The 15,541-nt window shown below is 40.2% G+C and overlaps 1 protein-coding gene across 4 annotated transcripts in view; it reads right to left on the bottom strand.

The window, feature by feature from the left end:
• Positions 1-12,016, bottom strand: part of LOC129168654 (androgen receptor-like) — a 32,836-nt gene extending 20,820 nt beyond the window's left edge. For 2 of the 4 annotated variants that reach the window (XM_054754146.1, XM_054754148.1), the window contains exons 1-3: positions 11,018-12,016; positions 7,961-8,162; positions 7,757-7,873 (exon numbers count right to left, since the gene is read on the bottom strand). In XM_054754146.1, coding sequence (XP_054610121.1) covers positions 7,757-7,873; positions 7,961-8,162; positions 11,018-11,947 — 1,249 coding nt within the window. In that variant the 5' untranslated portion in view covers positions 11,948-12,016. Of the gene's footprint in view, positions 1-7,756; positions 7,874-7,960; positions 8,163-10,979 lie in introns of all 4 variants that reach the window. The other 2 variants (XM_054754147.1, XM_054754149.1) reach the window with 2 other exon arrangements.
• Positions 12,017-15,541: the final 3,525 nt, after the last annotated feature.

Raw genomic sequence — 15,541 nt, 5'->3', positions numbered from 1 at the left:
CAGCTGTCGCCAATTAGTAGCTGTTAAAAGGCCAGCGTCGTCATACGTACGGCGCTGGCTCATTGAGTTTGTCACTCGTGCGATAACTTAGACTACCTACTTACCTGTGCCTTGGAATGTACCTGTCAGTTTTTTCCCACAGAGCTTTCCTCTCTGTCGCGTTTTGTTCCCATGTCTGATTTGTGAGTATCTGAACGATTAAAAACGTTTTATTTTTTGGCACACCGTCGCCTCATCTCTGCATACTGGGGGTCAAGCACTTGACAGCCGCCACGTAGTCGTGACACTTGTTAGCAGCCTATTAGTTTGCTAATATGTGTAAAAAGGAGCTGGAAGTCAGATCCGTCGCCTATTTATGATGTCCTCAGTGGTTGACTCTGTAGTTCTTTAGTAACTAACAGTTTTCTTTTGATCATGGATGCCAAATAAGCCAGTGTCGCCAAAGAAAGTTGCAAGTACCATAATTGTGATAAGGTGAGAAACACTACTGAATTCAAGAAATAACTCATAGAAAAACAGAAAGGTGGTTTCCGAATTGATCTTGCGACCATATTGATGTCTTTGTCAACAATCATGTCTTCAATGAATGTAAAAGTAACCTTAAATGTTCATTTATCCCTTTTGTTCATCATTTATATGCATTTAGAATTGTTTATGCATGTAAAACTATAAGTTTAAAACTACAAAAACGTGTTTTGTGTTTACATTTTTGACACTTGTCTGTACTAGACTGTACAGCAACTGTACTAGTTAGCAAAGAACTACAGTCATTCGCTGATAACATCATAGATGGGTTACGGACCTGCCTTCCGCTTCCTGTTTCCATGCAAGTTAATAGGATGCTACCAAGGACGTTTTGTGATAAAAAATACATTAACAACACAGTTGGCCGAACACAACATATTAATAATACGACAAGACGCGCAGCGTATTCTACACTAACTGGAAAATGTATGTAAATGGAGGCAAAATGTTGCAACATTAACTGAAAAACAGTTCTTGTTCTTTGACCTGAAAAAAAGATATTTTATTTCAAAGATAGTAATATTTTTATTTAGAATAAGTATTTTGAATTTATGTTTTTTTCCTTGAAATATGTTTTCTGTGTTTTGAAGAAATAAAGAAACATCTGTACAATTATCTACAGATTTTACAGGTTATTTAAGAAGTCAAAATTTGTCAATACTGTACATACTTTTAATTGGACACTGACAAAAACATAACCTGCTCCACTGGTGAATAAAGTTTTTAATTTTAGAGCGTATCATCTTTACGGGCTAATATGACAAGCACAGGAAAGGGAAGCGATGGAATAGGTCTAAATTGCATGGCAGCTCAGTCGGGAGCTTGATGAGCAATCACTCACATCCCCTATTGTGATGATGCTGCAATTGAAGAGAGTCGGCAAAGATGTGCGGTGGAGAAAGACTAAAAAGTACTTTGTCTTTCTTCTTCGTGTTCTCTGAAGTGTTCTTGTCCCTGCTGCATACTGTACACAAATCTTACTATTACACTCTTCATCCAAATTTTAAGACCAGTTGAAAAATGGCAATAATTTACATTTTCCACTGTTGGAACAAGGGCTTGAGCAGGTTCACATGATAATGTATATCTGTTTCGGTTTCTTCTTTCTTCGCCATTCCACATCTTCTGCAGTACATATTATTCACTTCCTGCATTCCGTGTAATATTATTCCATATAATAATCAGTGTAATAATAAATAAATAATAAAAACAAGCATGACAGAACAATAAATATTATAATGAAGACTCTTCTGCCTTACATTTAGCAAACATCAACTGCTTGTATTGTTTTTTGAATTAGCTCATCTTGGTACATAATGTTTGAGTTCCTTGCTCAATCCATTCCATAATTTAATTCCACATACTGAAATGCTGCGGGTTTTCAGCGTTGTTCTCGCATACAAGTGTTTTCATCAGATCATATTTTCTCCTCTCCTATAAAGAAATACTGTACGACGTTTTTAGGTAACAAGTTATTATTAACTTTATGCTTTATTTTAGCAGTTTGAAAATTTACAAAATCAGCAAATTTCAATATCTGATTTTAAAAATAAATATTTTGTATGTTCTCTATACGCGGCATGATGAATTATCCTCACCAATCTTTTTTGCAGTACCTTGAGTGAGTGAAGGTAGTCACTCATATCTCCACACAATAAGTTACGGTAATACCAAAGAACAGTAAAGAGTGTGAAGTGATTTTTGATCAAGAACAAATTTTGCTTTATTCAATATTGAAGTATTTCTCGCCACTTTTTGTTGTATATTTTTGATATGAGATTTCCAACTCATTTTTTCGTCCATTATGATCCCCAGAAACGTATTTTCATTCACTCTTTCAATATCCACCCTGTCTATTAGTATTTGATCGTACATATCCTTTCTGCTATTTCCAAATAGCATTATTTTAGTTTTACTTAAGTTCAAGGATAATGTCCATGTCCATATGACCATTTCATCCTTTACCTTTTTAATTAGTTCTTGTTTGCTTTCCCAGAACAAAAGGCAGTGGTATCATCCGCAAATAATACCAACTTTAGTCCTTTGTCACTTTACAAATGTCGTTGATTGTTGTCAAGTTATTTTTATAAGTCTTATTTTTTTCTGCTTCTTTAGTTTGTTGAATGATACATTTCCTGTATGATGTATTCTACAGGAAATATGGAAATGTTTTCTTTTGTCTTTTGTGAAAGTGTATGCTGTGAAAATACTGTAGAGCTGTAAGAAATTCATCATAAAGTTGATTTTAAAAAAAGTTCATATCATTAAAAAAATCATGGGGAAGTTCAGATATTTCATCCAAAAAGAACTCTGGTTAGCACCCTCATTTAAACCATGCACACTTTTATGACCCTGCATATGAATTGGATCTGAATCGAGAATTGTTATTAACGGGAATCCAAACAAGGAATCGGAATTGTTCAAATTCAAACGATCAACACCATACCTCAAATACCATATACGTCGATCCAGAGCATCCCAAACATGCTCAGTCAGTCTGTCTGACTGAGCTGTCTGACTGCTGTCCTGTGTTGCGGATCGAGTGGCGCATGGTGGGGTTGGGGTTGTGGAATGGGTAGGCGTGTTATGTACAACCAACACAGATGCATTTCATTGATGGCACAATGCACAGAGATACCATGATGAAATTTAAGTCCACAGCCTTTAAAAGGTAAAATCTCGGAAAATGCCATGTCACTGTAATTCTCTGTCAGGTATAAGATCACAATCTCTTGCTGGCAAAGATGAAAAAGCTTTCTCTCTTTGACCACGGTCGGATTGTTGAGCTGCATAAGCAAGGCCGCTCGCAGCATGCCTTTGCTGCTGAGGATGGACACAGGAAGAAAGTCAAGTTCTTCAAAGATCCTGAGGGTAACTGAACAAAAAAGTCAAGTGGTAGATCCTGAGCTGGAGCATACGATCCTCGTCCCAAATGAAGGTTGTTACTGGTGCCGAGTGCAGCCCAATTCATGTGCGAGAGAAAGGTTTTAAGAAGAAAAAATGCCTTTAAAGGCCTTGTCTTTTTCAGTGCCACAAAATTGCCTGTTGGGAATTTGCACCAGTACCAAACATTGGACATTGAAAGTTGAAAGTTTTATTCTCCGATGAGAAAAAAATGTAACCTTGACGGTCCTCATGGCTTCCACCGTGACTGGCATGACAAGACGATCCCATCTAAAATGTTTTCCACACGGCACAGTGGAGGGGACACCGTCATGACGTGGGGTGCTTTTTCCTTCAATGGAACAATGGAGCTTAAAGGTTGTGCAGGGGTGTCAAACAGCAGCTGGCTATGTAGAGATGTTGCGGGGGGCATCCCTCACGACTGAAGACCCTCGTCTGCTTGATAATGACTGCCTTTTTCAACAGGACAATGCTGTAATTCACAATGCCCGCCTGATAAAGGACATCTTCCAGATGAATAACCTCTCTTTTGGACCATCCGGCGTGTTCCCCTGATCTACTATAAATCCACCTGAGAACATTTGGGGATGGATGACAAGCCAAGTTTACAAAAATGGACATCAGTTCCAGACAGTGGATGCCCTCTGTGAGGCCATTTTCACCACCATTCCCACCAGCCTCCTGGAAACACTGACATCAAGCATGCCCAAACCAATTTTTTAGGTGATTAACAAGAATGGAGCAGCTGCTCATTGTCCTTTTTTAAATATTTTATTTCTATTTTAGGGAGATTTCATTTTTTAGCTATGGTCTTAAAGCTTTTGATCAGCTGATGGACAGCCTATTTCAGTTTAATGGTTGTAAACAAACCTTTGTCTCACTCCCATTTCTTGTTTTTGCATTTTTAAGCTTTACTTAGAACCTCAAAGGCATAATTCGGATTTTTTGACATGAAGTTATATGACATCTCCATCAGCAGTGATGCAACAGCGACTTACCCCTAAGTCCAGTTTTGGTCGGATTTTGGTGATGAAGAACGTAGTTCCGCTGAGTTGCTGGGAGCATTTAAAAAGGGACCTATTATGAGTTTCCTCTTTTCTGATCTATAAATGTTGTTACAATGTTGTATTCTCGTGTTAAACGATGCCAACGCGTCAGATAATGAGGTCTGAGCATTTGGAATCGAGCCCTGAAAGCAGTTTTGGATGGCTCAGCACTCCCCCCAGCATCCCCACTCTGCTTCACTCTGTTCACGGTGTTAGCACGTCGAGCAATGGCTCCCAGGAAATGTTTGTTCGGGTGTGCCTAAAAAGGCAAGCATCAGGCAGAGTTGGAGTTACTGTTTCCCGGCCAGCAAGAGAAAATTATGCTCATCTGTCAACGGCACTTCACACGGGACTGTTTTGTGAATATGGGCCAATACGAAGCTGTTGCTGTTGCACCAGCCAAACTGTTGCTGAACGCCTTTCCAACGTTACTTGGTCGTGTTGAAGAGTTAGAAGAACAAACTAAGTAACAATTTATTAGTGTCCTGTGTTTATTTTGTGTAAGTAATCAGACAAAAGGGGTTCAGCAGCTGTCCGTAAGTCCTCGGGAGCGCTTAGGAGTGTTACAATCACAGCAGAGTGAGCTCGGCAGGAGGCGTACCTGGAGGAGGGCCGGGGGTGGAGTCAATTACACAGGCAGGAAATCCAAGGAAACTGCCGGAAGAGGTGCAGAGTCTGGAAGATCTAGGAAGCTTCCTATGCGGGTTATTGTGTGTAGCTGCTCTACAGGTGTCCAGAACGCAATACAAAGGCTCGAAAATGAGTAGAATAGGTCCCCTTTAAGTAAAGAGTTTGGCTTCTCAAAACAATATGCCTTCAAAGGAGTAATAAACGTGTATGTGATACACATTCGCGGTAATGCCACTCTTCTTATGAGACGGAGCGCAGCGGCCATCTTGTTTACGTACGTGTTCCTTCCTTATATACAAGATGTGAGTGTCATTACATAAAAATTAATGCACAGGCGACAGTACCTTTTCTTCTTAAAACCCTTCTTTTGCAGGTGCCGTCTGATGGTAATTGGGCTGCGTTCCACCAGTAACAACCTTTATTTGGGACGAGGATCGTATGCTCTAGCTCAGGGTCTACCACTTGACTTTTTTGTTTGGTTACCCTCAGGATCTTTGAAGAACTTGACTTTCTTCCTGTGTCCAACCTCAGCAGCAAAGGCACGCTGCGAGCGGCCTTGCTTATGCAGCTCAACAATCCGACCGTGGTCAAAGAGAGAAAGCTTTTTCATCTTTGCCAGCAAGAGATTGTGATCTTATACCTGAGAGAATTACAGTGAAATGGCATTTGCCAAGATTTTGCCTTTTAAAGGCTGTGGCCTTAAACTCCGGCATCACGGTATCTCTGTGCATTGAAAATGCCATCAATAAAATGCACCTGTGTTGGTTGTACATAACACACCTACCCATTCCATAAACCCACCCCCACCATGCGCCACGATCCAAAACACAGGACAGCATACTCACCAGACATGCTTTGGTCGACGTATGTGGTATTTGAGGCAAATGTGGTCACACCAGACCAGGGTTGGGCATCGTTTGAATTTGAACGATTCCGATTCCTTATTTGGATTCCCGTTAATAACATTTCTTGATTCAGATCTTTTTAAGGGTCATAAAAGTTTGCATGATTTAAATGAGGGTGCTAATCAGAGTTGTTTTTGGATTAAATATCTGAACTTCCTCATGAATTTTTTTAATTATATGAACTTTTTATCAACCTTCCGATTAATTTTTTACAGATCTATTTTCACAGCATACACATTCACAAAAGACATGTCCTCACAAACACTAACAAGCCCTATCCATGTCAAGGTGGCAACCGGAAACATCAGCTAAGTCGGAAAAACTTTGATATTCTTACTAGCCACCGAACGTGAGCATGAGCTCACGTAAAATAGCCAGTATCAGCTAGCTGGGTTAGCTTGGTTTAGCAGCGTGTGTGTGTGCCACTCAGGCTGCGAGTTGTACTTTAGTGCTTGTTATTGTAATCCAGCGTTTTAGGTTGGCCGCTGACTTTGTGCAAGTTGTGTGTGAAATAGGGACAAGAGCCACAGCTTCAAGAGGCCCTCGATAGCTATCTTACTTAGCCATAGTCAAACCACAATTTCATAACACTTCGGCCTTGAAAATAAGAGCGGCGCAGATCCTGTCTAAAAGTGGTAATAAAATAAGGGTGTCATAAAAAATACCTCACATTAGTAAAGCTATTACAATTGCATCTGCAATTTTATTTAAAAGCATTAAAGCATTATTTAAAAACATTCCAATTACAATGTTAAATACCCTTTGAGAAATTCAAGTGTATTGCTTTTGACATGATGTACTCACATTATTATGCAGTCATACAGTAATTAATGAAAAAATGGTCTCAAAAATGTTGTCAATATTGATTATCGACAATCCTTTGTAGGACAATTATCATCCAGCAAAATATGTTTTACAGGCCTTGTAAAAGGTTTGTCTATGAGCTATGAGTCTTGTGCTACCATATTGCCACTACTACAGCATATTTTGCTGCCTCGATGTTGGTGTAAGATATTTTTATGACACCCTCGTTTTGTTACCATAAGTAAACAGGATGTAGTGCAAAGTGCTCTTATTTTGAAGACTGGAAGAGTGTGTGTGGGTTGAAAAGAGCACTTTGACATTTGCTAAAGACACGCTGTGCACCCGAATAAACTTGCATCCTGCAGCCGTGGCCCCCGTCCTTTTACACCGAACTTGCACATCAATAGGCATCCTGAAACCCTGTGTTGCATTTGGCATGACACAGATGTCATTTATTGACTTCCCTGCTTCTGACTGCTTAGATGAAGTCCCACATAGCACATCAAATACGGGGCACTCTTTCTTCTACACCGTGTTTACTCATGTTGGTCGTCCTTTGCACGACATCATTGTGTTGCAAATGTTGCACTGAGCCGACTGCTCTTGTCTTTGTTTGTTAAGCCAAACATTGTAGCCACTTGTTCTTCTTGGTGCTTGCCAACTTCTCCGTCGTTGGTGTTTGCCGCTATTTTTTCCGGTCGGTGGACTGGGCATAGAAACTAAGAATCAAAAACTTTTAATTTGAACAATCCAGGAGAATCAGAATGTTAGTTCCGGTTTCCGTCAAGGCACAAGACTCGATGCCCAACCCTACACCAGCACTTTGCACTACATCCTGTTTACTTATGGTAACAAAACGAGGGTGTCATAATGTAGTGCTTGTGAATGTAGTTAAGTTTAGTTTAGTAGTTTATTTTTTAAGTTGATATTAGTCCATCCTACCTCCTAGAGTCATCCCAGCTTCAAAACACTTCTTCAGCCGACAAGATGGACAATTTTTTCTCCTTAGTTTATCAATGGTGCAGTCGTTCTTGCTGGCACAAAAGTATTTCTGCTTGCCTTGGAGGAAAAGAGGACAGCAAAGGTCACTAAAGGTATACAATATGTAATTTCACTTATCAAATATCATTAATGTTAATTTCAGACCTATGCCTTCTGCTGCCCTTTTGAAGAAAACCTTGCAGCTACCACAGGTGAGTGCGCCGTAATGGTAGCCAGAAGCCTCGTCGGAGCAGATCAGGCATGTCCTCTGTGGTGGGAAGAAGAACTCCATGGGGAACATGTGCTCTCTGCCAGTCTCAAACCTGTGGTCCAAAAAAGGAAGCATGCCAGGCATGCGGCACAATGCCTTCCTTATATACAACCAGTTCATTAGATACACATACAGCATAAAATCTAATCAAAATCCCAACAAGAGCTATCTAAAGTGACCACTTTACAAAGGTTATACTTAGTTTTGTGGTATTTAGTGTGAGAAATTGACATCACTGGTGAGTAGATGTATTCTATTTCAAAGTTTGATGTCTTTCTTATGTTTTGCAATAAAAATGGATTCTGAACTGCTCCAAATGATGAACCCTTTATCGCTGAGCCGTTCCATTTACGCTCCATTTACCTTTGTCACCAACTTTACAAGCACTGCCGGTCACTAGGTCAAGTTACTAATGCTGGATGTTACTAGCATAAAGGCGTATCGGTGACTATGATAAAGGGTTAAGTAAATAATGGTATTCTAGCGACCTGGCAGGTATTAATAGAACAGAGTTAGAGTTCATTTTTTGGTCTGGTGTTTGGTTGCATTTAGTTATCTTACGTTTGAGGCAACAACAGCTGACTTTAGTCACTAGTTCATGCACCAAAGACGTTACATATTATAAGTTGTTGGTCTTTATGTTGCGTTTTTCAAATTATTGGGGATGGTGTGGATGGTGCCGCCAAAACTGTGGCCGAAGGGATTGAGGGGGCAGGATGCCCAGTCTCATCCTTGAGCAGAGAGCGTAAACACTCAGACGTAACTGTGACTTAAATATCATGGTGCACCATAAAAGAGTGTGAGACGGAGTGATGGGGGAAAAAAAAAAAATCGGATATTTTCACAATACCCGTTTGATTACAGTGAGAGAATAGTTGCAAAGACAGAGCATGGAGGTGTGAAAGAGCAAACTGAGATTCATCTGAGATTAAAACGAGAACATAAGCCTCCCAAGGTCACCATGGCAGATCTTAGAAGGCACATGTCAACAAAGGCAGCTTGCATGTCATCCCATGTGCTTGCATGTGTGGCTGTTTCATTACGGTGCAGAACTAGGGAGCCCCATCACGGTGCACAACATTCTAAGAACGGTGCATTTAATTAGTTATCTCTACCAACAATTATCTCTTTTGGCCTTTTTCAAGAATTAACATTTTAATTTATTTGTGTTGAAGTCACTTTCCATTATCTGGCAGAATAAAAGGAGTGACTCTAAAAGTAAGCAGTGCATGCTTAGACTCCTTCCTGGTCTGCTGGCAAGAGGTTTCTCATCGGTCAGCGGCCATGCATGAGGTATTTTAAACAAAGTGGGATTTTGCGTCTTGTTATAGATCCCTAAATCACCAAGTTCATTTGCCATTGTTCTCTTTTTATTTTATTTTAATTATATAAGGATTGAGCAATATAAATGTATTGTGTTCATAATTAATTTTAGATGCATACATCCCATGCCACTCTTTACCAAAACCTGTTCTGACCTGAAAACAAATGCAATTTTGATTGACACTTTCAGTGAAGTATTATTTCAATAGTATGTTTATTATTGTGGTTGAGATTATATAAAAATGCACTTCATGGGTACCTCATGTAGCCCTTCAGGCATTTAACCTGAAGCCATGCGGGGGGGTGTAGTCATTATTTAAGAATTATTATATACAAAGGTATTTGTATAACACACACAAATGACTTACTTCGTGTCTGTCTCCTTTCCTCTATCTGTGCTACCTGTGTTGTGCAGGCGCTGTTCACATGATGAGTGTTTAGTTTTTAATTTTGACAGTGACAATTTGCGTACCCCGCTTTGAGAATCTAGGCTGAAATAGACATGCTGTTAATACCGCAATCAAAACTAAACATGACCGTCTTTATAAAGCCCAAATTGTTGATACAGCTCTTCTCATTACGTGAAAAAAGTGATTCTTCTTGTGATTGTATGTTGCAGTTCAGAACTTGCATGTAAAAAAAACAAACTCAGCCATCAGTGTCACAAAAAAAAACATATCTGACATATCTGAAAGAAAGTTTTTCTCTCTGCATCCACAGGGTCTGCATAGATTTTGATAAAGTAAAGAAGGGACTTTGTTCAGTAGTATGTGCCAAAGTCTTTGGTCGTCCGTCCTAGACGTGTTGTTTGATTGTCTTCACAGGAGCCTTTCCCAAACTTATGGTTTGGGCCCCGAGAATAAACCAAATATCTAAGTTGGGTCATAGCCCACCATAGTGCAAGTAATCACATTTGTCTTTCAGAGGAACAATGTGATTTCTATCAGATGTGTGGAGTTTGCACATTAGGGTGGGCGAGACACCACTGGCTGGCTGGCGCTTGAAGCTGGAGCCTGTCCCCCTGCCTGGACAGGCTCCAGCTTCAAGCGGTATGAATAAAGTATGAATTAATTAATAAAACAATGAAAATTATTGAAAAAGTTATTTTAAAAAATAGTGCAGTGTAGTACAATAATTATGGGGTTAACAAATTTCATTTTGCAAGTATTTTAATGAGTATTTTAAAGGGTTAACACATCACCAAAGTCCCAATTATTTTTTTAAATACAATGCCAGGGTGGGTAAAAAGTAACTGCCTATTTGAAATAACTTCTACAGTATAACCAAACCAAAGACTTTGGAAGAACTTTGAAGGGTGAATATGGGAAGTTATGTCCTCTATCCCACAGGTGTGCCTGCTGAAATCAGTGGACACAATATCAAATTTAAAATAAAAAATACAATGCCACTAAAATCTTTGGTTTTATTTTTTTCAGAGAAAACAAAAGATTTGTAACAATATAAATTAGTGGGTTATTTTTCATCCACCCTAGCATTATCATAAGCAGCAATTCTAAGCTCTAATATCATATTAAAATGTGTAAGTACAGTCTTCAACTTTTCAAATGTGTGACATTACGATGTGTTTACCTGGAGTCTTTGTAGGCGACATTCAGCCATTCTCCTACCTCCTTGATGTGGCTGGGGTTGGGGTAAAGCGGCATCAGCATCCCTCCTTCGGTGCACCACTGCTCCAGACGCCCGCTGCTCCTTTCGTACGGATCACAAATGAAGGCCGTGCTCGTTCCACTCGTCTGCGGCGTAGAAACGCACTGCCTCGTCCCCCATAATGGAGAGTTATACCTTTCATGAGCGGTGGAGGTAGTGACCCACTGCCCCTCACCGGCTTCGCCATTCACCTTCTCTGACTTGATACTGACGCCGTATGGCTCCAGTTGGTACCCACTCGTGTCCTCGCCAAAGTCTGGTGGGACATCCCGGTGCTTGTAGGTTCGACACGGCCGCTCCACTACGCGGTGAAGGTGCTCCATGTGGAGCGGCGTGGACGGCGTGTAAGTACACTGTGGAGTACTCGGCGTGCCCATGTGGTCTACCTCTTTAGAAGTTAAGTCAGACGCGTCACTAAAGTCCGAAGAGGTCCGACATGATGGCAACGCCGTCTGCTTGCGCTCCTCTTGAGCGAAAGAGCACCTGTACTTGAAGGCGTCTGGCGTAACTAAACACTCGGCGGACATTTGGTCGTTTGGGACACGTTCCGTGTCGCCGGTGGAGTCCAAGTGTAGTCCCAGAGACACGGACACGGCCTTGCAGAGCTCCCGGGCTGTCTCCGAGATGGTGGCGGAGGCGGGGACGAGACGAGTGTCGCCCACGCGGTGCGCCTCCTTGCGAGGGGCTGGATGACGGCAACCTTTCTCAGTGTCGCACGGTGCGTAAATATCGTATACATCCGACTGGCCTCCTCGGGTGTTCTTGGTCAAAAAGTCATTTTCCTCTGTTTCTGTCGGCATACTATTCGGGCGCACATCGTCGCCAGTGGTTAGTTTGTCCCTAGGTGGCCAAAATGTGTTGCAAGATGACTGTCTGCTACTTTGGCTCATTTCCTAAACTGTTTTTTTTTAAATATGGGCACTTCACAAGCCAGGGGAGCGAACTTTTTCCCTCCCAAAAGTCGGTGCTAGGCGGCTGTGAAAAGTGTCAGAGGCGCAGACGTCGTCAAAAGTGAGAGAGGAGCTCAGGTTGGCTCCCTGCAAGACAGCATCAAAGTCTTTGCTGATTCTCACTGGATTCATACATCCTCACCACTTCAAACCAGGGTGGTCAATTGTGGAGGACGTCACGAGTTATTATACAATTTAATGTTCTTATATTATTACATCCACGGAAAAAGCTACAAAGCAATCCTTTTGATCAAGTGGCACAGAGTGTGCAAGTTAACATACTTTGACTAATAGGCAATGTGCACACAGTGTTTTTGGCCCTTCTTCCACATGCAATCTGCATTTTAGATTTAAAATGTTTCAAAATGTCAAAAGTAGTTTTTTTTCCATTACAGTGTATTAAGTGTTTTTTGCAGCATTTTAGTGTAAACATGTGGGATGATCCTTTCCTCCATTGGCTACTGGCGTCGTCCATGTAGCCATCCCTTTGCTACCCCTTATCCTGTTGAGGGTCACAGGAAGCTGAAGCTTATCCCAGCAGATACAACCTGGACTAGTCGCCGACCAATCAACAGGGCATATATAGCGACAGACAACCATCACATTCACACTGTGTATATATATATATATATATATATATATATACACACACACACACACACACACATACATATATACATGGCCAATGAATTTATTTGGAAAGATTTGTTATATGTCGACATATCCTATTAAGTCGAGCGTATACCCATTCCTTTGGAGCATAATTTTGCACCTTTTAGATGTCTTTATTGGTCATTGTCTTTGTTGACTTTCATGATTTTTTCCCCTTTGTTAATGTTACCTAATATAATGAAATATTAACATTTAGTTATGTCATTACATAATATCATATAATGTTAATGATTTGTTTGTTTCTGGCATGCACAATAAATCAGATATGCATTAAGGCACGGGTCACCAACCACTGGGTGCAAAACTTATTGTGATTTTAAGGACGCTGTGACCTGTCAACATTTGCATTTGAAAATAATGGAAGTTTTCCAGAAAATGAGGGAACATAGGAGAAATACCCTGCACCCCTTTCCCCAGACAAGTCCCATTATAAAATGTTCATGAGCAAAGGTGAACAGCAAGTGTTGAGTATTAAACTCTGCAAGTGGTGCATGGCATTATTGATCACGCCAGGGTTCCAGTCAGAGAATACTACTAAGTCGTCAGATGGACTCATCCACATTTAATTGTAGACTTTGAAGTTGATGTGTAGGTTAATAAGTGATTCGTTTAGCAGTCAAATGCTTACTAAATAAACACAGCTGTCATTCCGACTATAATGATATCAGAATATCAAAGGAGAAGCCATTGATGATTCAAATGTATCTCTTAAAGCTAGGCTGCAAATCACGATTATTTTCTGAGTGGATTCATTTGAATCTTGTTGTTTCGATTAATCAGGTAATCGGTTAGGCCCTAGATAAATCAATATGAAGCAAACACAAATAGTTAGTGGTTTAGTCGGCAACATATCAGAAAAGAGGCAAAAATGTCAGTCACTGTTTTCCAAAGTCAAAGTTGATGTGTGTGAATATTTTATTTTGCCTAAAACATTCACATTTTTAAATAAAAAAAATAATCAAATATCAAAATAGTTGATTAATTGGATAATCGATTAATCATTGATTAGTTGTTGCAGCTCTCCTTAAAGCGTTAAAAAACGTACAGCAACTGTGACTTTGTCATAGCAGGTGTTGGTATTACCATCATAACATAAACAAAACCGAAAACGGAAGTGACACTTTCAAAGTAAAATGTTTCAGAGTAAGAGTCAATGCATAAGCATTTTGTAACAGGGAGTGCCAAATCTATCTATCTGTAAACTGTATATCTTTCTATCTTTCTATCTATCTAACTAATACAAATATTAGTCAGTGACAACACAACTGAGCACAAAATGCAGTTTCTAAATGAAACTTTTTATTAGGGGAGAAAAAAAATCCAAACTTACATGACCCTGTGTGAAAATGTGATCCCTGCCCCCCATTTAAAACATAATTTAACTCAGATTAATTGAGATCTATCAGTCCGTAATGCTGCATTTCAGAAAAAGAACATCAGACCAAGAGTAAAATATGGCAGTGGTGTGATGGTCTGGGGCTGTTTTGCTGCTTCAGGACCTGGAAGACTTGCTGTGATAAATGGAACCCTGAATTTTGCTGTCTACCAAAAAATCCTGAAGAAGAATGTCATCTGTTCATGACTTCAAGCTGAAACAAACTTGGGTTCTGCAACAGGACAATGATCCAAAACACACGAGCAAGTCCACCTCTGGGTGACAAAATGAAGAACAAAAACATAATGAAGACTTTGGAGTGGCCTAGTCAAAGTCCTGACCTGAATCCTATTGAGATGCTGTGGCATGACCTTAAAAAGACGTTTCATGCTTGAAAACCCTCCAATATGGCTGAATTACAACAATTCTGCAAAGATGAATGGGCCAAAATTCCTCCACAGCTCTGTAAGAGACTTGACTGCTTGACTGCAGTCGTTGCTGCTAAGCGTGGCCCAACCAGGGGGCAATCACTTTGTCACACAGGGCCATGTAGGTTTGGATTTTTTTTCTCCCTTAATAATAAAAAGTTTAATTTAAATAATGTGTTTTGTGTTCACAACGATATATACATATACATATATACGATATATACATAATATGTATTGTTTTTCTTATTCTTATGCTGTTCATTCTCCCAAGAAAAGAAAGAAAACACAAGAAAGAATAAGAACATAAGAAACATAAACACATAAACATATATACCAATAAATTAAGCAACAACAACAGAAGAGACATTAATACAAATAAATAATACAAATAAATAAATAAATAAAGTGCTATGAGTGTGTGCGTGTGTTGCGTGCGGCGTGTGTGAGTGCTTCGTTGAGAAGCCTGATGGCCTGTGGGTAAAAGCTGTTTGCCAGTCTTGTGGTCCTGGACTTCCAACTCCTGTAGCGTCTGCCTGACGGTAGGAGTGTAAATAATGTGTGCTGGATTGGATGTGTGCTGTCCTTGATGAGGTTGTGTGTTCTTCGTAGGACTCTAGTTTTATAAATGTCTTGCAGTGAGGGAGGGCTGCCCCAACAATGTTCTGTGCGGTCTTAAACACCCGCTGAAGTGCCTTCCTATCACGTGTTGTACAGTTACCGTACCAAACAGTGATGGAGGCGGTAAGGACACTTTCAATAGTGCATCTGTAGAAGCAACTCAGGATTGTGGTGGACATGCCAAATTTCCTCAGTCTCCTCAGGAAGTACAGTCTCCTTTGGGACTTCTTCATAATTTGTTGGGTGTTGTGAGACCAGGTGAGGTCCTCGCTGATGTGTGTGCCAAGGAACTTGAAGGTTTTCACCCTCTCCACCTCAGTCTCATCAATAAACAGGGATTTATGCGGCTCATTTTCCCTTGTTCTTGGGTCAATGATCATCTCTTTGGTCTTATCTGGATTGAGATGGAGATTATTATCTCGACACCAAGCTATGAGGTCC

This window comes from Dunckerocampus dactyliophorus, chromosome 16, assembly GCF_027744805.1.
Source record: "Dunckerocampus dactyliophorus isolate RoL2022-P2 chromosome 16, RoL_Ddac_1.1, whole genome shotgun sequence".
In the NCBI taxonomy this organism is placed as follows: Eukaryota; Metazoa; Chordata; class Actinopteri; order Syngnathiformes; family Syngnathidae; genus Dunckerocampus; species Dunckerocampus dactyliophorus.
The sequence above is the reverse complement of the archived record's forward strand: the minus strand, read 5'-3'. Positions and strand labels throughout refer to the sequence as shown.